This window comes from Suricata suricatta, chromosome 6 (assembly GCF_006229205.1).
Source record: "Suricata suricatta isolate VVHF042 chromosome 6, meerkat_22Aug2017_6uvM2_HiC, whole genome shotgun sequence".
NCBI lineage: Eukaryota > Metazoa > Chordata > Mammalia > Carnivora > Herpestidae > Suricata > Suricata suricatta.
Window position 1 is genome coordinate 15,379,539 of NC_043705.1, and position 14,776 is coordinate 15,394,314.

The window sequence follows — 14,776 nt, forward strand, 5'->3', positions numbered from 1 at the left end:
GTGACTTTCGGCATCACGTACTACTCGTATTGCAAGACATCAGTCATTTATCAGGTTAAAATTTATTACAAATGTTTGCTCATCTTGCGGAACCCTCACAGAATAGTTATTCGCAATCCAAGGATTTACTGTAGTTCTATCTGATCCAGGTTCAATTCCTTAACTGTGCCAGAATTGTCTCATTCTTATATAATCACTTCTTGGGAAAAGCAGTGATGACCTCTTTGATACTGAAATGATTGTTCTCAGCATTGTTAGGTAAACTAGGAGCAGTGAAAGTTAAAATCGCTTTAAGAGCTAAATGGAGACTATTATGATTATGACATTTACAAAGATGTGTTCAGTTTGCTAATTCACTGGCATTAAAAGAATATAGCCTCCCATGAACATTTCTTTACTTTTAGGATTCCGTCACCTCCATTTCTGACAGTGTGTACACCTCTTTCCTGGTAAAGTGGCAGGAGTGAGGATGAAAATGCTCAATATACTTGAAAAAGATGTTTCCAAAGAGATGCCCAAGTGTGCAACTTGTCTTCTGATTCTCTAGCCATAGCCCTATTACGTCATCGGAGCTTTCTTGTTTCCTGACTTTCCCCTCTGGTCATGAGACTGGTTCTTGTTGTAATTAAAGCACAAGCTGTATATTGGTTCAAAAACAGCAACTAGAACTTTTCTGCCTTTACCTAATGAGACGAAACCCGGAAGGCAATCAAATTATTTTGAAGTTTCCCAGACTCAAAAATAACATTCATCCTTTGCAAAATGCAGGGTTTGAACTAACTACATGCTCTTGTCACCTGCCATCTCAAAAGAGAGAGCAGTCAGTGCACATTCCCTGCAGGTCTGTGAGGGAGATGATAGGGCTTTTGTCCCTGCAAAAGGGGTTTGCAGATTTATTTCTCTATTCCTACAGAAGCCAGACCCTTCTCCTGAAAAATAAAAATGCACTGGAATATTATTTTACCACAGAGTTCTTAGTAGCCATGATGTGTTTATTTTACTAAGAAAGGCTAGTTTGCAGGTGGCTCAGTCAGTTAAGTGCTCGACTTTGGCTCAGGTCACGATATCGCAGTTTATAAGTTCAAGCCCCACATCAGGTTCTGTGATGACAGCTCAGAGCCTGGAGCCTGCTTCAAATTCTGTGTCTCCCTCTCTCTGCCTCTCCTCTGCTAACGCTTTCTCTCTCTCTCTCTGTCAGAAATAAACATTAAAAAATTAAAATTCTTTTTAACATTTATTTATTTTTGAGAGATAGAGAGACAGATCATAAGTGGGGGAGGTTCAGAGAGAGAGGGAGACACAGAAACCAAAGTAGGCTCCAGGCTCTGAGTTGCCAGCACCGAGCCCGATGTGGAGCTCGAACCCACGAACTGTGAGGTCATGACCTGAACCGAAGTTGGATGCTCAACTGACTGAGCCACCCAGGCACCCCTAAAAAAATTTTTTAAAGGAAAGCGCCATTTGCTTTTTCTCCCAGATGACATACACAGAACGGTACTGTCAACCTCTTGAGCAGCCTCACTCCCAGGCCTCAGATGCAGGCCCTGCCTTGGGGCAGAGTCAGGTGTGGTGCTGAAGACTCTTATCAACTCTGTGGAGTAGGCCCAGTTTCAATACCCTGTTTGGCAGATGAAAAAAAAAATTTAGCCTTAGAGACATCATATGACTTTCACAAGATTATGGATAAGTGTGTGGCAGGGTCAGGATTTAAATACAGAACTATGTGACCACATTACTCTTCCCCTTCTGAGAGACCTGGTGGAGTAGAGACTCTGGACCAGTCCGTAAATGCCATCACTATCCTCAGTTGGTACTGACACAATTGTAAGTAGCCACTTGGAAGTAATGGGGTTGGTATATATTCCAAATAAAATAAAACAAGGGAAAGAGAACATAGGCAAACCTCTTAATTTTATTGTACGTCTGCTTTCCCATCTGTAACATGATAATTATCGTCTCTACCTGTTGCCCTGGAGTTTATAGAGAAAATAAGAGATTTTATATATGTATGTGTATAAATACATGCTCCCCATTTATATAATACATACCTATTTGCATACTTACATGTGCATATGGACTTACACATATGTGTGTAAACATACTCACACATGTGTACCCAGACAGAAGTGAGGATGTACTCCGTTTCTCCTCAGAAAGTTTTGCTACCTTTTTGTACCATTGTGACTACAACTTTGCTGAAAGATGACATTTTTTGACAGTCTATTTTTTGTGCAAGCCGCATGAGATCAAGATAAATGAACGGCTTCCACTTCACTCTAACCTTTGACCCAAGCCCTTGAAGCCTAGACTAATAGCACAGAATGCTGAGATTTGTTTTTCTAGAGTGATTGAGCCACAGTCTGATAGAAAAATAACTTCTTATGGCAAACAAATCTCTTTTTAATGGGCTTGCACATTTTCCATCCTTGGACTAGAATACTTGCCCCCATCTGGTTTGTGTGTACCACTTTTTGCTCCATGCAATCCACTGACACTTGCAAGGTTTCATTATGCTTCCACAAAGCCATGTCATAGCAGTGGGAGGCCCCAAAAAAGGGCATATAGAGCTTATCAGGTGGACTCAGGCAGAGAGTTGAGTGGATCAAGAATACAGCGTTTGCCCTGATTTTAGGAGTGAAAAAGTGTGTAAAGTTAATCAAGGTGAAGAGAATGTGGCTTGCCCCTCCTCTCTAGCCAGAAATCTATCTGAGGGAGATCCTAATATACTTAATTGTGTGCTTCCCTACAAGGTGGCCAAGATTCTCACATGGCCTCTGGCCGCCTCCGTCCCTTCTTCGCTGACCTGCCTATCAGCCCTGCCCTTCTGGCAGTTGCCTGCTCTTATCTATGGTAAATCTTTTCTTACTGCTTCTCCGTATGATCTACCTTTATCGGGTGTTCACATGATCTTTATGCAAATGTCCTGTATTCAAGTCTGCATTGCCTTTCATTCCATCGTTCTGTGGTGCCTGTTACCAAAAACCCCATGCCTTGTTCTAGCAGCCTGTGTCGTGTGTGTTTTCTTGTTTATGTAACAGCTTCCAGGAAAGGAATTAGGAATAACCTAGTCCAGACAAGATGAATGATATGCTCATGTTCCACAGGTAGTCTAAGAGCCCAACACCAGAAGCTGGGCCCACAGACTCAACGTCCTGGACTCGATACCCCTTCCTGAGAATGTGGAGAGCCGCCTGATAGATGGAGTGATTTCCAAGAATGATCACCTTCCAGATTTTTTTCTTTTGCTCTTCTCTTACTGTGCAGATAGCCCTAAAACGTCTTATCTTGCTTGCTAGTGTTAGCATTTATTAGATTGACAATGCAGATTACTCTCCCAAACCTTTTATGTACAACTAGATTTCAGGCTGATCTACTCAACGACATGTATCAAGCAGTCACAGTGTTTCAGGAGCAGTTCTAGGCTTGGGTGAATGACACAGACCTATCTATGTTCTCAGAGCTTCCAGAAACCTGTCATAACAATTGAGCATATTATGAAATGTCAGGTTGACTCCACAGAAGGTCAGATTTAATTACAGTATAGAACTCTGTTCTTGACCATCTTTATATTTTTGTGGTGATTGGTAATTGGCTCACAATTCAAACTAGATCATCACTGAAACTGAACAAGGATTGCAGCCAGCCATGTGCCCTACTGCAAGTTACATTTCTTGTGTAATTTTTTTGTAACTTGTAATTTTTGCCTCAATAGTTGCCATTGCTTTGGCTTCATTTCTGAGTGCTCATTTTGTAGACTTGTTAATGTAAATAATAGCATTCATTGAATACTTAGTATGTATCAGAGTCTCTTACCTATGTTTTACATTATTAAAGTCATAGCCTTCATAGCCAAGCTCTTGATATAATCACTGTTATTACCCTGCTTTACAGGTGAAGAATCTGATAGGCAGAGGTTAAGAAACTAATATGAATTAGCTGGAAAATGAAGCCAGGATATAACATGGCTGTAGAAACTATGTATGTAACCCCTGTGTTGAAAATGACTCTTGCTGGGCCTGTTGGTCACCTCTGATTGGCTCAGTTCGTTGAGGCGTCTTCTCATCCACGACCACTTGTCCTTGCAGAGGGAACCATTCACCACTGTGGTATCTCACCACATTTGCCAATGTGGACCTTCATATTTTTCCTGACTACACATATAAGCATTATAATGCTGTATGTGGTCGACTCTTAAAATGGGCAAAACAGCTACTGAATTCTACCAAATACCAACTACAAAAAATGTCTTAGCATAAAAGAATTTGATTATTATTTTTAAAACTTTGTTTAATGTTTATTTATTTTTGAGAGAGCGAGAGCTGGGAAGGGGCAGAGAGAGAGGGAGACACAGAATCTGAAGCAGGCTCCAGGCTCTGAGCTGTCAGCACAGAGCCTGGTGTGGGGCTCAAACCCATGAGGGAAAGATGTGAGGGCAAGTTGAGGGCTGGTGGCAAAGAGATGGACTGTTAATGTCGCATCCTCTGTGGGGAAGGCATGCAGTCAGGACACGCCTTCCTGAATTGGAAGGCAGGCCACTGGAGAGGAGGTCCAGACTTCAGGAAAATACTACATCTCTGAAAATCTCCTTTCAGGGTGTGTCTGTTTTTCAGTGCCAGCTTTGCGTGTGCACATGGGTGCTGATTCACTGGATGTGTATTGAGATGCCTGCCTGAATTTTGGAAGGCTTTGTGAGAAATCATGAATTTCAGGATGGTTGTTTGGATGACTGGCTTAATTGTTTCTTTTGGAAACTTAATGAGACCTTAGCTGTTTCAAAGTCTCTAGCTTCAAAAGGTGCTTGGGATTTTAGTTCTTTTATTCTTTCCCTGTGGCTCATTACTGCTTGAGTAATGTCTGCATGTTCACCCAGCTGGCTCCAGCTTTAAGGATAAGGGCCAAAGCCTTTCAGTCTTGAACAATATCTAGGGTGGTCAGAGAGCCTCATGGCTTGGTGGAGAAGTCACGCACTCTTATGAATCCCATGCACATTCAAACTGTTTTGCATGGCTGAGTGACAAAATCTTCTGGCGCAGGGTGGGACGTGTATGATTGTCTTGTGTCATATCAACTCAAGTTTGCAAAGCAGTGTTTCTGTGTCAGCTCTTGGCCATGGACTCTTGTGAAGGAGGAAAGACCAAAGAGAAGCCACATAACCTGCTGGGACAGGACGGGCTCTCCTTTCCAGTCCCAGCTTGGCCCCGTCTTCTATGTCTTGAAATCCCACATCTTGATCAACTGATCTTAAAAGTCAGGAGGGCGGTGAAGATGGTGAGGGAAGGGCTGTGGGCACAGGTGGAAGATAGGTTAGGGAGAAGAGACAAAAACATTCAGCATCGTGTCACTGCTTACGCACTGACGTCACTTAGATTATCAGATATGATTATCTGTGTTCTGTACATAAAGAAAGCAAGCCCCAGAGATAGGAAAGGACTGATTTGTCCAGAACCCCAAGTTAATAAATATCAGCACTGGGGGGCACCTGCCCGGGTCAGTCAGTTAAGCATCTGACCTCAGCTCACACCGTGATCTTGCAGTTCACAAATCTGAACGCCTCATGGGACTCCAGTAGAGAGCCCACTTCAGATCCTCTGTTTCCCCCTCTCTCTGCCACTCCTCTGCTTGTGAGCCCTTGCTTTACCTCTCAAAAATAAACAAACAAACATTAAACAAATTCCAGAACTGGGGCTTGAGTCTGCATTTGAGTCCAGATCCATTGTTCTTTATACAGAAGGGTAAGGCATCAGCCAGCACCCATACCGTTAATCTGTGAGAGGTGTTTTTCTCTTAAATACACCATGATTTCATTGATAGACTTGTAATAATGAGGTTATCTTAGGAAGATGAGTGTTATATAAATATTAACTATTTTATTATGGCCACTAAAATCATGGTTACATAGGGGAATTCATTATATTCAAGTTCAGTAAGTACCCACTATCTTTGGTAAATACAACATTGTCCACACCCTCAGGAAGCAGAGAAAGTAGTGATGTAAACATACAAGTGAACTGTCATCAGATGGATCCTGTAATGGACATATAAACATACATAAACATATAAAGCTGTTGTTCCTGAATGTTAGCAGGCATCAAAATCATCTGGTTGGCTTGTAAAAATACAGATTGCTGGGCTCTACCCTCAGAGTTTCTGGGATGGAGCCCAAGAATGGGAATTCCTAACAAGTTCCTAGATGGTGTTTATGCCACCAGTCCAGACACACACTTTGAAAGCTGGAATTACTTCCATCTGGAAGTGTGGGAGAAGATTTTGTGGAAGTGACTCCCATGCAGATCTTAAAAAATTAAAATAAAAAGTGTGCCTAGTGGGATGGGTGGAATGGCATTCTGGGTCGATGTAACAGCATGCATAATGGTGTAGACAGGTAGAACAGTAGACAGAGCATCCATAGGAAATTTCACATTGCCACAATCAAAAAAGAAGTGGACACTGGTGAGAGAGAAGTCGGAGCTGATGGAGGGCTTCATGCTAAGGCTTTGCCCTCTAGGCCATGGAGAGCCACTGAAGGATGTGGAACAGAGAAGCACTGCATTTCAGAAGGCTAATTAATTCGAGTGCAAATATGGACGCATGGAGGAAATGCCCACTTACCACCTAAATATGAAAGAACACCTTGAACAGCCATAATATTATGCACGGGGATCCATCAAACATGTGTTTGTCTTGGTATTTCAGTCAAAGAGTTAAGAAGACACTGTGCCATGCATATAAGCAAGTCAGAGACGCCATCTTTACCCTCAGGCACTTGTGGGAGCCAACTCTAACATCTAGGAAACAATAGAGCACAACGCAAAGCAGTATTTTACCAAGGGCAGAAAAGAGCAAGGTCATTTAGGGCTGAATGAAGCAATTAGCCTGGGTTTCATGCAGAAAGCACAGCACAAGCTGGTTTGCAGAGAGGCAGCTTTGGCCTGGCCGGAAGAAGGCTCTGCAATCCAAGAGGACCCTGGAGTACAAGTATAAAAGGTGGAACTGAACTTTGAATGCAAACTGAATGCAACCGAAGAAGCAGAGGCAGCTGGTCAACCTGTAGAAGGGGCTTTTCTTGAGACCTAGAAAGGAAGTTTGAATCACAGTGGCTATTTCTATGGGACTAACCTCTGGAAGATTTTAAGAAAAAGAACAAGAGCCACATAAAACTAGGAAATATAGTGCTTCACAGCCATCAGCAACACCTCTCTCTCTCAGCACCCAAGGTTAATAGGCATCAAGGGAACAGAATATAAAGGCTGGGGTTGGGAGCAAGAGACAGGGAAGGCACTTTGGGCTTTGGTTTTGATAGGGCCCAAATGCCCAGGGAGTTGGCCATTGTCCAGAGAATGAGGTGGGCTGGCGATCAGACAGCTCCTTGTAAAAGGCCATCTGTCCTTTGCACTGGGATAAAGGGCTGGGGACCCCCCACTTTCAGTTCCCAGATGGCAAGACAATGCACTCATGCAAGAGAGACTTCCTGGGTCATTTGCTTATTGGCAAATGTGCAGATATGAAAATGTTTTCGCATGTTGGTTTTGTGAATTGTGAGTTTCCTCTGCCATCTTGACCTGACCGTACAGCATTCTCTTAAGCTTCACCTTCTATCCAGAGATCAGGGTTTGTGCTTACTGAAACCAATACCCAAACTGATTTTGTTTCGTGTGTCTTTATAAAGGCCAGTAGATTTGTTCACCTTGTAGATTGGGACATTCCACATACCCTTACAGTTCCCCAAAGCTCTGATTTTCTAGCCAACGCATCACCCTTTCCTCAGATGGCTGTACTTGTGATTTTCATTACCAGGCGCAGCATGTGACTTTTTTTTCAAGGTCGTTATTCCCAAAGAATTAAGACGTATACCTTCACAAAAGTGACTTTCTGTCTGCCAGAGGTAGAGAGACAGAGGTGCCACATGTAATGTAGGTTGAGGTGCTGCGTGCACCTCTGTGACCCTCATCCTCTGACTGTTGCTCAGTCAACACACCACCCAAGTAGCCTATGCTGCTCAAACTTAAATCTCATTACATTAGTAGTAACTGCCCACTCCAGACCTTTGAGGTCACACAGGAGTTGGAGGGAGAGCTCATAATTCAGAGAGTCTGACATGCCTGACTTTGGGGTGAGAGGTAGCAGTTAGGATGCATGTTGCTGAAAATGTAGAAAGCAGGGCAGCCGGTTTAATCAAATATATATCATTAAGCCCAGTGAGCGACCGTATTGAATTTATCATTAACTCTATTTAAACACAATCCGTCTTCAGCTCCCTCTTTCCAAAATTTGCCTTGGAAGAAAAACAAAACAAAACAGAAGGAGCGAGGGTGAGACTATGCCAAAGGGTGCTTTTGCGGGGCACATGGCCGCGGAAACAAAAGGCCCCATTTTAATTGAATTATAAACTGTGTAATTATTTAACCTGTACCAGCTGGTCTCAAGAAGCTACCGGATTCCTTAGAGAGCTCGTACTTGGCCGGGAACATAAGGTGCCTTATTAGTAACAAGAAAAATGCCTTCTGTACCTATGTTACGCCCATCCCCCAAAGAACATACTGTACAAGGGGAAAAATGCTTGAAGTTCATTTTTGGTTCAAGAGACAGCCCTCCCCGCTTCTGACTGTGTGAGTGGAGGGACTAGGAACACCTGGAGTCTCTGAGGAACGGCCAACATAAACAGGATGTTATTGCATCAGACAGGTAAAAGTAATGTCTCTAATTAGTCATTGGCGATTTCATTTTTCACTTGGAAGACCTGGGAATTTAATTTGTTTGTGACAGGCAGTTGGCAAGTGGACACACATACGACTGCCCCTTCCCTCTGTCTTGCTGTCCTGCCATCATGTGGAAAACACTGTGGGTTGGGGGGGATCCCCACACAGACCCTTCGCTGTATCTGTCAACGTCGAGCTAACTAGAGTATTGACAAATGGACCCTAATTACACATTCCTCACTTGTGATGCTAGAGTAATCCTAATGGTTTTCCCGTGATCATTTTTCTTTCAGGTAAAGATTTTTTTCTCAATCCCCCCAAATTCTGCAAGTGGAGTCCTTTGTCATACATTCCCATTCCCATAAGAACAGTATTCCCAAAGGTACAGAGCCAGATATTTTTAGGTAGCTTTGTTTTAAGAGTTAACGTAGGATTGAAGACGGCCCTTTAATTCAAGAAATAGTTCATCCTATTTCCTTTTAGAACATCCTTCTCTAAAGAAAGATTGATTGGCATCAGACAGAGCCCCCATAAATCAGAGCTATTGATTTTACATTTGTTTTCGCCCTTCTGGTTTTATGCCCCCTTATGTTGTAATTTGTTATCCTGATAGCTGGTCCCGGAGTCGGTACCCGGCTGATCCCGGGAGGTGATTTCTTTCAGTTCAGACTAATCTACACATGAAACAGATCAGCTTTCAGACAGTGAACCAAGCTCACCTTGCTCTTTATAACATCACCCCTGGTCTTTCCCATGGAGTTCATAGATGCCGCATAGTAAAATCTCTGGCAAGTGGCGACCTGAGGGACATTGCTGTATCCAGATAACATCAGCACACCTGAGGCTCCTGGCTACCCTGGGTGCTGCAGGAAGCTGGGTGCTCCTCCCCTTGGCCCTTCTCACCTGGACTCAAAATGCAAATATTACGGACACCATCTGGAAATTCCTCAAGACCAGAAAATTCTTCCATCTTCCCCAAGTAGCAAAAGCAACAAGAGAGAGAATGTCTGCTGGCTATACTTTGCCTGTTAAAGCAGAGGGGTACATAGCCCCTTTTAATATTACATCTGCTTAGATGCTTATAGATAGAGCTTGGGATGCTGCCAAATCACTGAGGAGCCCATTTAAAATAAAATTAGACTTTTCTGGATATGTATTTGGTTCTCAAGTATCACTTCTGGTGCTTTGCTTTTTCTGGGCACTTTGAATGAATGCGGTGCTCTTGTTTTAAATTGTTGTCTTATTCCCTTTCTCCTCTGGCTTCCCATTCAGTACTCAGTGACATCACTCAAGACCATCCCCGAACTGTGCCGGAGATGTGATGCGCAGAGCGAAGACAGATCAGGTGGGTCTCTCTCCACAACCCTCTCCTTCCCCTTACTTGAGAGAGTGGAGGACTCCAGAACGCTGCCTCCCCCTCCCACGACTTGCCCCTGCCTTGTCTTTTCTTTGCAGCTTCTCCCTTTACCCCCCTACACACACACCCTCCTTGAGCAGATGTTAGGTCATCCTCCCCAGGCCAACGGGACAGGGAGGCCCCAATGAGAACTCAGCTGTATACAAATAAACGTAGGCCGTCATCTCGACAGCTCCAAACCGCAGTATACGCAGCAATTTACTGAAAACCCGAGAAACCATCGGTGACAAAACATAATGATGGAGGCGCCAATGAAAAAATGTTGGATGTGTTTACTACCCATATGGCAAGCACGAGTTTGGGGAGGGTGCTTTGCCAGAGTCTGAAACCCTATCAGGGATGCGACATGATAGGATCTGCAAGAAGGCATACTGTAACAGTTAAGATTAAAGCAAAGCTTTGGAGTTTAATAGTGTAAACTAAACAGAGAATTATGGCCTAGAGATGAAAACCAGCTGGTTGACCTTTTCTCCTTGCACACCCCCCCACCCCTAACCAAAAAAAAAAGTACATTCAGGGCTGTTTTTCCCTCTGTAAATCAAATTAAGCCTCTCTCCTTTTCTCTTCCATGATGGGCAAAAATGAAAATGAATGTTGATGGGAACGATACTATGGAATCAAACCTAGAAAGGATACTTAATTATCTTTTGAAGTAATTGCTATAAGGCACTGCCACTGATCGTGCCAAAGCTTACCTCCTCTGATAGTAGCTAGAATCCTGAGAACCATGGCAGATGGAAGGCTCCAGATAATCCTCTGATGATGGGTTTCATAGAGGACCCTTACCTGATTGCTACTGGATTTCTAGGCCTTTTGAACTGAATGCTTGCCCAAAGCTAATCTACTTTTCTCCTGGATGGCTTGTTTATTTTTGAGACTTTGCATAGAGGAGATGGGGCATATAATTAGTCTTTCTAGGTTTGTTTATCTCTGTGTTTTTCGTGTGAGTGAAAGTAATGCTTCAATGTTTGGGTCAGAAATGCAGAGAATAGTTCTAACTTTCCATAAAAGTCTTCATATCCTTCAGTTTTCTTGGTTTGTCTTTTTCTTTTTGGTTTTGTTTTTAATTTCAAACAGTGTCAGGTTTCGGTCAAAGGCTCTAGCCATGAGCTTGAAGGATGTGCTTCCTTACACATCACACCAGACTCTAATGTTGAATTACTGACTGTGGGCAGTGACTTGAGATCAAGTTAGAGTTCACTGAGTTGTCGCCCATATGACATACAGCCTAAGACTGATTGTCAACAAAATAAAGAAGCTTGTTTTGCCAATGTTACCAGGTTAGGATCAGAGTTCGGTGAAGTATGTGAAGTTACTTGTAGATACAGAATTTTCCTCTTTCTTTAACTGGAGGTGGAGATTGAGAAAAAAGAAATAATAGCAACCATGTGAAAAGCACCTAATGTGCTCAGTACCGTTGTAAACCCTCTACTCACATTAGGTTTGTTAATCCTAAAATCCCCATGGGTGGAGTACTTAGGATGCCTGTGCTATAGGGGGGTAAACGGAGGCACAGCAGAGACGTTAAGTATCTTGCCTGCAGTCACGTAGCAGCTAAGTTGCAGGGCTGGGATTCAAACAGTAGCCAATGGGCCTCTCAGGCAGGTTCTTTTTCCATCGCATAGGCTTCATCTCAAATAGCTTGACTTAGTGGCATTGATTTAATTTTAGGATATTATCCATTCAAAACTTTAAAAATCAGCATTTTCCCTCATGGATTAAGTGGTGAATTGCTCTTCTCTGTTTAATAGCTGCTCTTGCTTACCAGGGTAGTGCATTAACCAAAGCTGTAAAAAAATCATTTTTCCTGGGGCTGGCACATTCATCTCTCTCTCCAGGTCATGTGTCTTCTCACCACTTGCATAATAGGTGATGTTGGACATTTCTGCTCTGGTTGATAAGGAGGCCAGTTTCAAGTGCAGAAGCTTTTAAACTTTACCCAGAGCAAAGACCAGGGCTCAAGGTCATTGGCAGTAATTAGGCCTGATGGGAAATGGACACATGTGGGCAAGACTCAGGCCTCTTTTACTAGAATCATAGGTATGCCTCACCAGGAGGCTGTCAGAACACTTTCTACTAGAGCAAGAGTGATCCTAGAAAAAGAACGCATAGAAAAATCCATCTATCTGTAGCATCGCTGTAGATTATCTGCGAGCATTTGAAATGAATCTCTACAGAGTAAAGATTTTTCATAGCTAGTTTCTGAAAGAATTGAGGCATTTTCAATTCCGAGGGCATCCAGATATGGAAATGCTGCCTCCTTAAAGCCCTCCAGTCTTGCTTGTATCAACCATCTATGAGGATTTGGCTCCAGGAGGACTTGCAAATTTCTACCTTAATGGTCATCTTTTCAGACACATGGCATCCAAAGGCACACTGGCCTCTGAAAAGACTCCATCTCTTCTTTTGGACCGGCCACCTTCTGGGGACACTCTTCCCCAAACCTCCCGTCACTTAGCATATACCCCCCCAAAAAAGCCTCTTTATCTTTGTAAAGTGTGCTAAGCAGTTTCTATTTTGTGTAGGTTACCATCCATCTTCATACAGAAAAAGTCCTTGGTTAGGTGTTCTTGGACCCATTTGTCCTTTTTATTTATTCACTTACTTATTCATTCAGCAAATAATTGAATATTTTTTGCCATTGGCACTCAGGACACAGGAACGAGTGAGATGTAGACAAGGCCCCTGTTTTCACAGTGTTTACAATCTAGGGAGTGACAAAAAGGCAAGCGAACGAATTAATACCAGTTAATTTCACACCATGGAAAGAGGTGACTTGAAGCAATGTGACAGAGTAACTTGTAGGAGTTGGAGGAGGGCACTTGGTGGGGCAGGGGAGTGGGGAGTGGGTCTAGGAATGTTAAAAAAGGACCCGGACAGTGACAACCAGTGTAGATGGTGGAAGGCAGAAGAGCCGTAGTAAATGCAAAATTGCTGCATCAGGAATGAGTGTAGCATGTATGAGGAAGAAGAAGAAAACCAGTGTAGCTGCAGCAGGGTGATGAAAATGAAGATGAGATCTGAGAGATGGTCAGAGTCAACTCCGTAGGGCCATATCCATGGATCACTTAATGTGGACTTCGGTTTTATGCTAAGTGCTATGAAAAGCATGCTAGCCAGACTTTTAATTTTTCCACAATCTTATAACTTGGAAAGAAGCCTCTGTGTGTAGAATCATAACTCTCAACAGAAGAAGGCCTAAAACTCATCTGGTCTGAGAGAGCAAGTGAGCCTGCAGATAATGCCGCAGATGTGTAAAACGTGGACAGTTGATGATGATGGATGAAAGGTATACAGGTGTTCTTTGTACCGATTTTTGCCAACCTTCGTAACTGTACTTACAAATGAGAGAAGTTAATTACTTACAAAGAAAGTGTTTTTTTAAAAGGCAGAAACCAAAATCACGTAGTCCAAAGCCCATCAGATCTTGACGGAGATCCTTATTATCCTGCCGATGGGGTCACACAGCCTGCACTTTACCCCTCCAAGGACAGAGAGCTCACAGTCCCATGAGGCTACCCAACCGTAAAGGCTCATTTTTTTTCTTTCAGCCCAAATCAGTGTCCCTTGAATTTCCATCCCTCATTCCTGGTTCTTGTTTTGGATCCGTGGAGAAGGGCAGTCCCTCCTGGACAAGGCGCCGGGTGTTTAGGGATGGCTGTCACTCCAGGTCTTGTCTTCTCCAGGTTGAAATTTCCCTCTGCAGTTGTGAGTGTGTCCTGCTCATTCTTCTTGCTGTCTTGTGGATGATTGCAAATTACCAGCACCCTCTTTTGAAGTGGAGCACCCAGAACTGAACCTGGGGTGGCTCCCTGTGTGGTCTGATGAGAGCCTGTCAGCCCCATGGTTAACCTCCATCACTCTCCACCCACCTCCCCTGCCTTCCCAAGTGAGCTCCAGAGACAATGTGCATGCCCATCCTCTCTGCCTTTTCCTCTCAAGGAGCAGGAACTTCGGAAGAGCCTGTTGGTGGCTTTGGAAGCCCTCTGTGAGACATACCGCCTACAGCTCACCCCCCTTCATCCCTAGACCCTGGGGCAACCCCACGGTGGGCTCCGAGAAAGGCAAATGGCAGAGTATTGCCAGAGGCATGGGGCAGTGTCCCACTTCCTTCCACTAGCTCCTTGATGGGCATGACTGTGCCCTAGAGGTGCCCTTCCATTAGCCGAGGGCTTCGATTCCTGTTGAAATCGACACCTTCCTCTGACAAGAATAATATTTTCAACTATCTGCCATCAATTACTCTGCACTGTGACTGAACTTCAAATTTCTGTGAGAAGACAAGTTGTGAAAAGCCATGTGAAGGTACTGGAGACACCCTGAGAACGTGGCAGGGAGGTGAAGAACTAGAAGTTGCACCCTTGAGAATAGACAATGGCCTCTCTTTGGAGCTCCATGTGCTATTGAGAGATCCAAGTTCTTTCTGAGGTGTTCAGCATCCCAGGTCCTCTGTAAGCAGCTTATTTGTCCTCAGAATAGTTCTCTGAGGGAGGACCATTGTTAAGCCCAATGTAATGATGCAGAAACTGAGGCTCGTAGAGCATAAATAACTTGCCCCAAGTTCTGGAGCTGAAAAGTGCCTTTGAAACCAGCTCTGACTCCCAGAGCCCTATGAAGTTGAGTCAACGGAGCAATGATTTTCATCCAAGGAGCCAGGGGCGGC

At 43.7% G+C, this 14,776-nt stretch overlaps 1 protein-coding gene across 4 annotated transcripts in view; it reads left to right on the top strand.

The window, feature by feature from the left end:
• The window catches only part of SNCAIP (synuclein alpha interacting protein), a 154,084-nt gene that overhangs the window by 82,211 nt on the left and 57,097 nt on the right, over positions 1-14,776 (top strand). For all 4 annotated transcript variants that reach the window (XM_029942037.1, XM_029942038.1, XM_029942036.1 and 1 more), the window contains one exon: positions 9,969-10,041. In XM_029942037.1, the coding sequence (XP_029797897.1) occupies positions 9,969-10,041 (73 nt within the window). The remainder of the gene's footprint in view (positions 1-9,968; positions 10,042-14,776) is intronic.